Genomic DNA, 14000 nt, shown 5'->3' on the forward strand with positions numbered 1-14000 from the left:
TCGCGCTGTCATAACCTGTTTTGGGTCTTCTCCTTCATTGTATTACTTATGGAAAATATAAATACAGAAAAAATATTTGTAATTTGTAATTACGTTGGATATATGTATGACTGTCGAATGTGTCATGTATGATTGTCGAATGTTATAAAAGAAGAAAATTATCCGTCCCAAATCTCACTATTGTTTTTACACTAAAATCATAATGCTATAATAAAGGTGATGTCAACAAAATAACCTCACTTTTTTGGCAGCTCTATTTGCCAGTATTTACGTGTAGTACAGAAGCAATAAGTTTTGATTGCTTAATTTTTAGTACAAATTTTTCAAAGCAATTAGTTTTCTGCAAAATTTTTACTATATTCTGTTGGGGAATACATAGTTTAATCTTTTTGACTAAAAAACTCTGGCATCGGTTTATTAAGTTATTACTTTTCTAAACGTATAGTAAAATCTGCTCCGATCGTAGTAGAATTAAGAAAAAGTTATGTATGATAGATAAACCTCTTAATGAATGTTATATTCTTACTTTATTTGTTGCATTAATTTAGATTCTTCTTCTCTTAAGGCTTTCATATTTTGCTCACGAGTCTCTGAATCTTCATTTTCATGTGTTTTCAAGTGCAAACGTCGCTCCGAAGCTAAAGAAAAAGCTAAGGGACAAAACTCACATCTATAAACATTATCACCCAGATGTATACGAAAATGTTTGTACAGTGTATGACTTTGTCCAAAAGCCTTTTCGCAGTATTTGCATTTGTATGGTTTTTCACCGGTATGAGTACGCATATGGATCCGTGCATTTGCAATTTGAGTGAAGCTATTTAATAAAGACAGGATGAAAATTGGATAAGCACATAAAGATAAGTTTTCTATGACAGCTTACCGCTTTTCACAAAAGTCACATTTGTACCGCTTCTCATTACTATGAGCTTGTATATGTACTCTCAAACGCTGTTTATATCTAAAACTTTTACCACAAATATCGCAAATTTCATTTTTCCTGTCCATGCCCTTCTTATATTTATATCTTATTTATAAAATAAACAAGAAAAAGAGAATTATTTAAATATGCATGCATGCATACATATGTATGTACGGATTATGGATGCTGATCCCGAGATCTTTGTCGTCATTTTTAAGTTCCGAAAATCTCAGCATTATTAGACTTAAACTTCGGAATTTTAGAAAAAGCATTTTATATATACATATATAATTTTTGCTAATAGCTTAAATTTGAAGTCAGTTGGTGCAGGTTTTCGAGATATTCGTGTCTAAAATTTCGAAAAATGACTTTTTCTGCTGTATCACAGGTGGAAAAAAAAACCCCAAATAATTTTTTTATAAACAGGACTATACTTTCTCAAAGGCTTCGACGTGCTGAACCTGAATATGGTGCCGAAACAGTTCCGGCTTTTCAAGAGATATTCGAATCTAAAAGTGAAAAAAACACGTTTGTGAGGCATATTTGACGTCATGTCAATTCTAGAACTTTTTAATTGTTATTCTAGCATAATTTAATACTCTGACACTCCAAAACCCATTTCAAGCTTTTAAAATTTTCTTATTCTAATAAATCGTCCCTTTTCTACTTCAGCAACAGCTGACCAGGTAAAAAAAATATATTGCTAGACATACTGGTATGGAAGAAAACTCCATTATTTGCAGTAGTCTTAGCAAGAAAGGTGTGGATCCGAGCTCTTTGAGACACCTTAATTTCAAGTTAGGCGTTAATGCCAACTCATATGCGATGCTGTTGCGGCCTGAACTATGGCCTGCAAATATTGTTGTGCGCCCGTTTAAATTAAAGCCAAAAAACGACGAAAACCAACCGATGTCTGACGGCAATCGGTTGGGTTAGATGGAGGAAATAATCACATAAGATTATATATGCAGAATATGGCTGGTGTTAGAACAAAATCCCAGCTGGTGCGGCTATTTAGCTCCCATGAAGAATATGATGTTTTTGTCTTCATTGAGACGTGGCTAAATGAAAACTTTTTCAGCGAGGAATATTTTGATCCTATGTTATACAATGTTTTTCGCAAAGATAGAAATTCAAACCTTACTGGTTGTGCACGAGGTGGTGGAGTTCTCATTGCGGTACATTCCAAACATCATGCTTCTGAAATCATACTGGAAAATAATAGTGCGCTACTTGACCAGCTATGTGTATGCATTCGAGGCTCATCAGACCCTGTTTTTGTTTGTGCTTCATATATACCACCCAATAGTAGCTACGACTTATACACTGCACATGTCGATAATATTACGTCACTGGCATTGAACAAAGTTGGTGGTGATCATCTCTGCGTGCTGGGTGATTTTAATCTGGGTAATGTTAAATGGTCACAGACTCTATCAAACTCAGCTTTAATAGAATGTGAGGTCATTGGCTCCAGTGAAATATATTTAATAGATAGTTTTTTAAGTATTGATATTAAACAAATTAATCGTTTTTCAAACAGACTAGGTCGTACTTTGGATTTGATATTTTTATCTAATAATCTAAATTTTTCACTTTTTGAATGTATTTCTCCTATTAAAAAATCCGATTTGCATCATGTTCCATTAGTTCTTGATCTTGAGTTTTATAAATTTGCCGAAGCGAGTACTACCAGCTCTAATTTTTCTTTTAATTTTAAGAGATGTGATTTTTCGAACTTGAACAATCTTTTGCTGGAAATATATTGGGATAATTTGTTTTGCGGTCTTGATACCACTAAAAGTTTTGAGATATTTAAGTCTACTGTTCTGCAAATTTGTAGAAATGTCATTCCCTTGGCTTCCAAAAAGAAGTACAAGGTGTCCTGGCATAATAGAGCCTAGATGAAACTCCGGAATTTGAAAAATAAATTTTTCCGTAAATTTAAAAGAACTCAAAATCCAACGTTTTTCAACTTGTATAAAGAGTATGATAAGAAATTCGCGTGTCTGGATAAATTCTTACACAGAAATTATATTTTAAATTTTGAGGAAAATCTTAAATCTAACCCAAAATCATTTTGGAACTTTGTCAACTCGAAGAAATCAGTTTCGAATATTCCGTCCTCTCTTTTTCTTGCTGAAGAAGCTGTCGATACTCCGGAGGACGCTGCAAATCTTTTTGCTGAATACTTTATGAACAATTTCACTTCTGACTCTGTCAATCATGATAATATTACTTTTAATATTCAGGCTTCTATTGACTTCTGTAATGTAGTACTGTCTAAGGAAGATGTTCTTAATGGGCTTATTCGGCTAAAGACGTCGACGAGTACCGATATCGATGGGTTCTCTGCAATTTTGTTTAAACAATGTGATTCCCTAGTCTATCCACTGTTGTTAATTTTTAATAATTCGTTATCTACAGGTACTTTTATTGATGCGTGGAAAGTAGCGTTCATTACACCTATTTTCAAGGGCGGCAATAAAAATGATATTACTAATTATAGGCCTATTTTTAAACTTTCCACCATTGCGAAGCTCTTTGAATGTATCATCCAAGACAAATTACGTTTCTGTGTAAAGAATTTTGTGTGTCCAGAGCAGCATGGATTTTTTCCAGGACGTTCAACTGTGTCTAATCTGACTATTTTCTCGGATGACTGCCTCGCAGCATCTCAGGCAGGATATCAGGTTGACGCTGTGTATACTGACTTTTCCAAGGCATTCGATCGGGTCTCCCATGTTATTTTGATAAAAAAGTTAGCCTGTTTGGGCTTTCACTCAGTATTTTTGAGTTGGATTGAATCCTACTTATTTAATCGTCGTTGCATGGTTGTAGTTGATGGTGTTAGGTCTCGTCCATTCGTTGCTTCCTCCGGTGTTCCACAAGGTAGTATCCTGGGTCCACAGTTTTTTGTCATGTTTACTAATGATATTCGCTCTTGCTTCTCTAAAGTAAGATTCTTGCTGTATGCAGATGACCTTAAGATATACTTGCCTATTCATAGCCTTCATGATGCGGTATTGTTGCAAGAAGCTTTGGATAAACTTAGTAACTGGTGTAATAATAATCGGTTATCGCTTAACCTAAAAAGTGCTTTCAAATAACTTTTTCGAAGCGTGTCAACTTGATTGATACCGTGTATCAAATATCAAACTCGCCCCTGTTGCGGGTTAGTGAAATTAAGGACTTGGGAGTAATATTTGACTCGAAGTTTTCGTTTTCAAGTCATATTAATGTGTGCATTGCTAAGTCGTATGCCATGCTAGCTTTTGTTAGGCGTCATAGCTTGGATTTCAGTGACCCGTATACGCTAAAGCTTTTATATTCTGCGTTTGTGCGATCCAAACTTGAGTACGCTTGTTTCATCTGGTCTCCATATTATTCCTGCCATGTTGCAAGAATTGAACGAATCCAAAAAGTATTCGTACGCTTTGCATTACGCAGTCTGCGCTTCTCGGATCCGGCTAGAGCTCTTCGTGCTTCTGAGTTTTTTCATATTGGTGTTCTCAGGGCTCTTTATGCGCGGAATGCTCCAATTACTAGAGCCTTAATTGAGTTCAATAGAATTTCTAAATTTTGTGAGATAGATTTTTCTTGTTCGAAGATGGCTTTCTGAGTATTTTAAATACTTTTTATAAGTAAGGTAATTTATATTATTACACATTGTTAACTACTTTACACTTTTATAATTAGCCTATAAGATTCTTTTTTAATTGGCTTAAATAAATAAATAAAATCGTCAATGTTCGTACTCGAACTCTGCGCAAAACCTAGTAAACTCAAAACATTTTCCGAGAAGCAAAAAAGTATTGTCTAAAAACTTGAAAAGGATTTTGAAGAGCAGGTTTAGACTTTTTGGCAGAACAACCATTCCCCCACTATGGCAGGCACCTTATCGTTGGTGAGAGGGCTAAGTCGGACTCCATAGCGCCCAACTATGGGAGCGGTTTATCTACGCCGTTTCGCTTCATAAGAGGGCGGCGGGATGTCGGTCACCAAGAACAGTGGGCCGTGCCTATTGGATAATTTGCCAGGGTAGTATTTTCGGAGCCAGGGAGTATTTTCGGCTGTATTAGAACGGAGCCTTCCCGATACTGGGCCACCTCGGGAAATAATGATGACGGCGTTACGAAAGCAAATGGCGCTGTTGTGGCGGGCGGTTTCCCAATTTTATATTAGACCGCTGAGCCCGCCTTGTCTGGCAGACTAAGCTGAACTCAAAAACTTTAAAACAAATTACGGATGAAAAGGATGATTTGGACGCGTATAGCGATGATAGTATGCAGTCAGTGCGCTCGGTAAAGGAGCGTTCTACTAGCATAAACAAAGAACCAAGGTTAGAACGGGAGCAACGAGATAGAGAGCTTAGGAAAACCGTTTCAAAATATCGGGCAGCATTAAGAATTATGCAGCGCTTGGGTCCAGTGGTTGGCTTAACCTACGACTACATCGATCGCTTGACATGGGCCCGTGAGACGGTGGAAGAATGTTCAATGACGAAGAGGAAGAAGCCGCTAGAGGAAAGAGTCAGCGATCGGCTGAACCTGACAAGCCTGCTTTTAAGTGTCAGAGGAGGAGGGCACATGCCCCAACCCCGGAAGGGGAACTAGACTGAATGACGACCAAACCTCAAAATCTCCCAAGCGGATCGAAGATGGAAATGTAAGTACTGGATAACCATGTACTTCAAAAGCTGCAATACACGGAGAGAGACAAAATACAAATGTTAATAAGCTAATGAATGTCCCAATTGTGTTGTTAGTGTAAAAATGAGGTAAACTGAAATAGGCAAGAAAACAAGTAGAAGTAGTATAGCCTAGTGGTTAAGGCAACTGCAGTTTGATAGTGTGATTCGCGGTTCGAATCTCGGTGAAACCTTTGATAACATTACGAAATCGCCTGATGATGATTACATGGCGGTTTTCGAAATGGTAACATCGCAATGTGCCAGTAAATGTTTCTTTCTTTTCAGTTTCTCTTAAACAAACATAATAATTGAAAATTCAATTATTATAAGCCAGTATTAAGCTCATCAATTCTTAAAGGTTAATAAGCTAAGTTTTCACCAAGAGGAAGACGAACACACGTGTATATTTTGTCCTTCTTAATTGGATTTTGTATGGAAATGTCGTTTTAAAAAGCTTTATAAACCTTTCGTATTTTTATGAATAAGGAAGTTAGTATAAAAAGAATTGTTTTAATAGTTTTCCTTACAAATATATAAGTTTTGCATACAATTTACAATGGAAACTCCCATAGTCTCACCTAATGACTTAGATTACAGATTTCTATTTACAAATTAACATTACAAATTTGCATATGCTTACTCGGTAGCTTTAATCTGCAATTGTTGCGTCGTCTCCTCTGTCGAAGTTGTTAGCTTCAAATTAGTCTCTTCTTCCTTCAAGGCTTCCATATTTCGTTCACGCGTCTCTGGATCCTCATTTCCATGCGTATTGGAATGCAAACTTAGCTCCGAAGCTAAAGGAAAAGCTAACGGACAAAATTTGCATCTATAAACACTTTTTTCACTGGCGTGGGTGCGCATATGATAGCGTTGGTTGTGACTTCGTTTAAACCTATTTAATCGAGTCAAATAAATTCAGACCCTAATTTGATTGCCGACACTCGTCGCCTCGAGATTTCAATTCAATATCGATCAACCGATGAGGTCATTTTGGTTTCCGTAACTTGATATGAGCAATTTATTTTTATATTTTCAAAAGTGTTAAGATAGTGTTTTGAAGCTATAAATACACATGGTTTATGTTCTGAACAGTGTTTGTTTCTTAAATGTTTGCAGAACATGCAAGTTATTTTTTTAGCTCAGAGTTAATTTAAATTTTTTCTAAAAATGTATCAGTTTAACCCCCATATCATGTTAACTCGAAGTTAAAAAGTTAACTTGTCGTACTGCAAGTGAGCCTCATTACAAATAATCTGAAAAACATTAAAATATTCCAACCTAGGAAGAGCATGGTTCAATTATGTACAGGTTGGCTCATCTCATCAGCTGATTTTATTTATGTCATTGCATGGTCGAAGGGATTGTCAAAAGGATATGGCAAACTCAAAATGAAACCAACACATTGGCAACATTTTACTTACACATACAAAAACTGCTAAGTTTTATGTTTCCATTCCATACCATTCGCACCAACACCAATACACAGATTTTGACAATTTGAACAGACATATTTTGTTGCTTTACAGATGAGCCAACCTGTATATAGTTGAACCATGAGGAAGAGGCAATTCGACAGCTAATATGCTATCGAACAATTTTTATCGACATTTGATACGACTCGTTGTTTTTGTTATGTTAACCAATGCTTCGCCTCATTGAACGGGCACGACCACTCACAAATTTCCATCAAAGTCCTCTAACGAGAGTCCAAGGAAACTGGCAGTCTCAACCGGGGCGGGCCATAGGGAGATTGGTGTTAGAGGCGTAGGTTCCACATTACAATTGAAAAGATGGTTGATGTCATGTGTGGCCACATCGCATGCAGGACATACATTACGTATTTCGGTTTTTTTTTTTGTGTATTTATTCACGGTCTTTAAGGTCTAGTTTAAATTAAAAAAGAAAAAGTTCATTACAAATTTAATGATTTACAGTATAAAAATAATTTTTCCTTAAACTTATTACTATTTTCACAGCCTTTTACCTCATTTGGTAATTCATTATACATTTTATAACCTATATATTCTAAAGTCTTTTTAGCGAACTCAGTTCTTACCCTAGGCAGTCTTATATTTTTACTACTTCTAGTTTCATAGTTGTGAATCTCATGATTAAAATGTATTTTCTTGCCCAGATACTTCGGAAGTATTCCTAAATTCGCATGAAGCTTATGGACTGTTTTATACTAAGCCAATTTAACATATGTATTTAACAGGGGGCTCATGTAACCGTATAAATGCCTTATAAAGTGTGTAAACATATAAATTTATCTAGTGCGTAAACGAACTGTCAAATTTTGTATGAAAAATCATTTACACAATTTGTATAAATTTACGCACACACTTCATTGTGTAAACGCGGTAAACTCAAAGGAATGCAACCTTGCAGACATTACAGCATGCATTTTCATCAGAAATCTCCAACATCAGCAAGTCATTTACAAGAATATCTTAGTAAAGACGTTTTAGTTTTGATTTTTCACTTAATCTTGGCATTTTTTAATTTGTATAATAATCAAAAAATTTTTGTTTGGCAATATTACAGCTGATAAACAATCAAGTTTATCAAGAGTATTTCTAGGTGCGTTCATATAACAGCGTGTGTAAATGGATATAATTTTACACCTTATAAGTTTATATGCTTTCATGAGTCCCCCTATTGGTGTTCTATTCGAACATTTTAAAATTAATCGCAGTGCCTTGTTTTGCTGTATTTGAAGTTTTTTTTATCTGTGTATCATTTGCTAATAGTAGAATTGTAGGACAGTATTTAAATGTGGTTCAATAATAGATCTGTATACTAATATTTTATGACGTTGGTTAATATATTTACATGTTCGGTACATGAAGCCTATTTTCTTTGCAATTTTAGCTTCTAAATTACTTATATTTTCTCCAAAGTTCAAGTTCATATCAATCAAGACTCCTAAATTCTTCATTTTGTCGACTCTTGGAATTTCACTGTTCCTTATTTTCAAGTCAACATTGCTTCGATAATTGATAACAGTGGTACTTAGGTTTCTCGAAAATACCATAAACTTGGTTTATCCACATTTACTTTCAACTTTCTTAGGCACGGCAATATGTATAAGGTTTAAAAATCCTCTTGCATCTTTGACATAGCACAATCCGCATTTCTTTCACTGATGGTAATCAATGCATCATCCGGAAATAAACGAATTTTGCAATGGTTTAAACATGATTTAATATCGCTAATGTATATTGTAAACAATAATGGTGCCAGTACTGAGCCTTGCCGTAGGCCAATGTTTACATCAACAACCGTTGAAATTGAATTTCCAATTATCGTTCTTTGCTACTTTGTTACTCAAGTAACTTCGGAACCATTCCAACTCTTATACCGATTTTAAACATGACATACAACGAATACCTCTATCAATTGTTTCGATGACCGATAACAACATTTTTTTCACCATATTCAGTGCTGTTTCACAAGAATTACTTTTCCTAAACCCAGATTGCTAAGGTATAATTACATCGTTTCTCTAATATGCTGCTAGTTGATTTTTAACCACTGTTTCCATTATTTTTTCATCTGCAGGTAACGTATTGATTGGACGTAGCTCCTCCGGCTTTACTGTATTTTTAACTTTTTCCACAGGAACTATTGTAGATATTTTCCAGAAATTAGGAACAATGCTGTTATTCAATGAATCGTTTATGATTTCTTTGTAAAAGTGAGCAGTGTATATCACGGCATCTTTAAATACACGTTCCGACAAAAGCCTTTTCCCGCCATATTTGTTTTTAAATTTCTTATTGATATTTATTATATCATCTAATACTATGTTTGTGAATTCAAACGCTTCTATTTGGTTATTTACGCTTATTTCGGCAGCATAGGGAATTATTTCAATGCTTTCATTAATTTCGACTATTCTCTTAACAAAGAAATTGTTCAGGGCATTGGCTATATCACATTCCTTCTCAATGCATTCATCATTTATTTACATTTACATTATTATTTTTATTATTTTCTCATACGTCAATGCTTGCATGGCTTCAGCTATGATATTGTTCAGTTGTATAACTCTATTTTCTACTCCAGTATTATACAAAGAGCTTAAATCGCTTACTCGCAGCAGACTTACCAGATTTTCCGCACTATTGAACTCTCAGCTAGTTACGGTGTCAAACTTCCTCGTTTTGACAAATTTTGTTGTTGGTATCTTGAAATGTATTGTCTCGTGATCTGAAATTCTATGATCACTCAAGTTTTCAGTTAGTATTTGGTCGTCGTTACTAAACAGTAAATCAATTTTTGTAGCTGAGTACTCAGTTATTCTCGTATTGAAAGTGATCCTCTGCAACATAGCCATTTGCGCAAATAAACTTGTTAGCTGATTTGAGTATGTTGACGATAAATTCATATTTATATTGAAATCCCCCATCATATTATTTTCTGATTCCTTTACGTATTCAGTGATGATGTTGAGATATAAAATAAAGTCGGCGTCACTGCTGCTTGGTGAATGATAGAGTACACCTATTTGCCATTTTAATGCACATTTCTTGATTTTTATGATAACGCACCACACATTCATATTGATGGATTTATTGCACACAATGCTAAATTGTACTGATGCGTGGACATATATTAGAACACCACCATTATGTCTACTGTGGGAGTCGCACCGGATGAGATTATAGGTCGGAATATTTAGTTCAGAATTCATGATTAGATCTGTTGTACATGTTTCCGCCCACAGCACAATGCTTGGTTTATTTATTTCAATAAGGTGTTCTAATTCTAGTTTATTTGCTGTAATACTATTAAAATTACGATATATACATTCCAAGTTGTGTACTTTGCATCTCTTGTATCTCTAAAGCATCAAATAAGTAAAAATTACGTACTAAAGGGCAATTAAAAAGCAATTAGAAGAAGTCAGTCCATGGAAGAACGTTGTAAGTTACACGCAAAATGATACGATCGCAGTTGTCGCAGGTAATTGATAAGTGTAACAGAGGTACGAAAAGGAAATATAATGTTGAAAATTGGAAAGATATTAAAAACAAAAGGTTAAGAAATAGTGGAAATGCATATACAACCAGGAAAAACAAAAGTATCTCAAAAAAACGCTCCAGAACAAGTAATGTGGAAAAAGTTTTAAGTACACTTGCTGTAATTTTTATACTCAGTTGAGCAGAGCTCACAGAGTATATTAAGTTTGATTGGATAACGGTTGGTTGTACATATATAAAGGAATCGAGATAGATATAGACTTCCATATATCAAAATAATCAGGATCGAAAAAAAATTTGATTGAGCCATGTCCGTCCGTCCGTCCGTCCGTCCGTCCGTCCGTCCGTCCGTCCGTTAACACGATAACTTGAGTAAATTTTGAGGTAACTTGATGAAATTTGGTACGTAGGTTCCTGAGCACTCATCTCAGGTCGCTATTTAAAATGAACGATATCGGACTATAACCACGCCCACTTTTTCGATATCGAAAATTTCGTAAAACCGAAAAAGTGCGATAATTCATTACCAAAGACAGATAAAGCGACGAAACTTGGTAGATGAGTTGAATTTATGACGCAGAATAGAAAATTAGTAAAATTTTGGACAATGGGCGTGGCACCGCCCACTTTTAAAAGAAGGTAATTTATAAGTTTTGCAAGCTGTAATTTGTCAGTCGTTGAAGATATCATGATGAAATTTGGCAGGGACGTTACTCCTATTACTATATGTACGCCTAATAAAAATTAGCAAAATCGGAGAAGGACCACGCCCACTTTTAAAAAAAAATTTTTTTTAAAGTAAAATTTTAACAAAAAATTTAATATCTTTACAGTATATAAGTAAATTATGTCAACATTCAACTCCAGTAATGACATGGTGCAACAAAATACAAAAATAAAAGAAAATTTCAAAATGGGCGTGGCTCCGCCCTTTTTCATTTAATTTGTCTAGGATACTTTTAACGCCATCAGTCGAACAAAAATTAACCAATCCTTTTGAAATTTGGTAGAGGCATAGATTTTATGATGCTAACTGTTTTCTGTGAAAACGGGCAAAATCGGTTGATGCCACGCCCAGTTTTTATACACAGTCGTCCGTCTGTCCTTCCGCATGGCCGTTAACACGATAACTTGAGTAAATTTTGAGGTAACTTGATGAAATTTGGTACGTAGGTTCCTGAGCACTCATCTCAGATCACTGCTTGAAAAGAACAATATCGGACTATAACCACGCCCACTTTTTCGATATCGAAAATTTCGTAAAACCGAAAAAGTGTGATAATTCATTACCAAAGACAGATAAAGCGACGAAACTTGGTAGACGAGTTGAATTTATGACGCAGAATAGAAAACTAGTAAAATTTTGGACAATGGGCGTGGCACCGCCCACTTTTAAAAGAAGGTAATTTAAAACTTTTGCAAGCTGTAATTTGTCAGTCGTTGAAGACATCATGATGAAATTTGGCAGGGACGTTACTCCTATTACTATATGTATGCCTAATAAAAATTAGCAAAATCGGAGAAGGACCACGCAAACTTTAAAAAAAAAATTTTTTTAAAGTAAAATTTTAACAAAAAATTTAATATCTTTACAGTATATAAGTAAATTATGTCAACATTCAACTCCAGTAATGACATGGTGCAACAAAATACAAAAATAAAATAAAATTTAAAAATGGGCGTGGCTCCGCCCTTTTTCATTTAATTTGTCTAGGATACTTTTAACGTCATAAGTCGAACAAAAATTAACCAATCCTTTTGAAATTTGGTAGGGGCATAGATTTTATGATGTTAACTGTTTTCTGTGAAAACGGGCGAAATCGGTTTATGCCACGCCCAGTTTTTATACACAGTCGTTCGTCTGTCCTTCCGCATGGCCGTTAACACGATAACTTGAGCAAAAATCGACATATCCTTAATGAACTTAGTTCACGTACATACTTGAACTCACTTTATTTTGGTATGAAAAATGAACGAAATCCGACAATGACCACGTCCACTTTTTCGATATCGAAAATTACGAAAAATGAAAAAAATGCCATAATTCTATACCAAATACGAAAAAAGAGATGAAACATGGTGAGGTAATTGGATTGGTTTATTGACACGAAATATAACTTTAGAAAAAACTTTATAAAATGGTTGTGACACCTACCATATTAAGTAGAAGAAAATGAAAAAGTTCCGCAGGGCGAAATAAAAAACCCTTAAAATCTTGGCAGGTATTACATATATAAATAAATTAGCGGTATCCAACAGATGATGTTCTGTGTCACCCTGGTCCACATTTTGGTCGCGATCTGGAAAACGCCTTCACATATACAACTACCACCACTCCCTTTTAAAACTCTCATTAATACCTTTAATTTGATACCCATATCGTACAAACACATTCTAGAGTCACCCTGGTCCACCTTTATGGCGATATTTCGAAACGGCGTCCACCTATAGAACTAAGGCACACTCCCTTTTAAAATACTCATTAACACCATTCGTTTGATGCCCATATTGTACGAACAAATTCTAGGGTCACCCCTGGTCCATCTTTGTGGCGATATCTCGAAACCGCGTCCACCTATGGAACTAAGGGTTACTCCCTTTTAAAATACTCATTAACACCTTTCATTTGATACCCATATCGTACAAACGCATTCTAGAGTCAACCCTGATCCACCTTTTTGGCTATATCCCTAAATGGCGTCCACCTATAGAACTATGGCCCACTCCCTCATAAAATACTCTTTAACACCTTTCATTTGATACCCATATCGTACAAACGCATTCTAGAGTCACCCCTGGTCCACCTTTATGGCGATATCTCGAAAAGGCGACCACCTATACAACTACCACCTCTCCCTTTTAAAACCCTCATTAATACCTTTAATTTGATACCCATATCGTACAAACAAATTCTAGGGTCACACCTGGTCAACCTTTATGGCGATATCTCGAAACGGTGTCCACCTCTGGAGCTAAGGATTACTCCCTTTTAAAATACTCATTAAAATCTTTTGTTTGATACCCATACCGTACAAACGCATTCTAGAGTCAACCCTGGTCCACCTTTATGGCGATATCTCGAAAAGGCGACCACCTATACAACTACCACCTCTCCCTTTTAAAACCCTCATTAATACCTTTAATTTGATACCCATATTGTACAAACAAATTCTAGGGTCACCCCTGGTCCACCTTTGTGGCGATATCTCGAAACGGTGTCCACCTCTGGAACTAAGGATTACTCCCTTTTAAAATACTCATTAAAATCTTTCGTTTGATACCCATATCGTACAAACGCATTCTAGAGTCAACCCTGGTCCACCTTTATGGCGATATCTCGAAAAGGCGACCACCTATACAACTACCACCTCTCCCTTTTAAAACCCTCATTAATACCTTT

General features: G+C 35.5%; 1 protein-coding gene across 3 annotated transcripts in view; it reads right to left on the reverse strand.

The window, feature by feature from the left end:
* The window catches only part of LOC137249166 (zinc finger protein 493-like), a 46223-nt gene that overhangs the window by 17868 nt on the left and 14355 nt on the right, over positions 1-14000 (reverse strand). For 2 of the 3 annotated variants that reach the window (XM_067780449.1, XM_067780450.1), the window contains exons 7-9: positions 6256-6507; positions 884-1027; positions 527-817 (exon numbers count right to left, since the gene is read on the reverse strand). In XM_067780449.1, coding sequence (XP_067636550.1) covers positions 527-817; positions 884-1027; positions 6256-6507 — 687 coding nt within the window. The remainder of the gene's footprint in view (positions 1-526; positions 818-883; positions 1028-6255; positions 6508-14000) is intronic. The other variant, XM_067780451.1, reaches the window with a different exon arrangement.

The sequence above is a fragment of the Eurosta solidaginis genome, chromosome 4 (genome assembly GCF_040869045.1).
Source record: "Eurosta solidaginis isolate ZX-2024a chromosome 4, ASM4086904v1, whole genome shotgun sequence".
Taxonomy (NCBI): domain Eukaryota; kingdom Metazoa; phylum Arthropoda; class Insecta; order Diptera; family Tephritidae; genus Eurosta; species Eurosta solidaginis.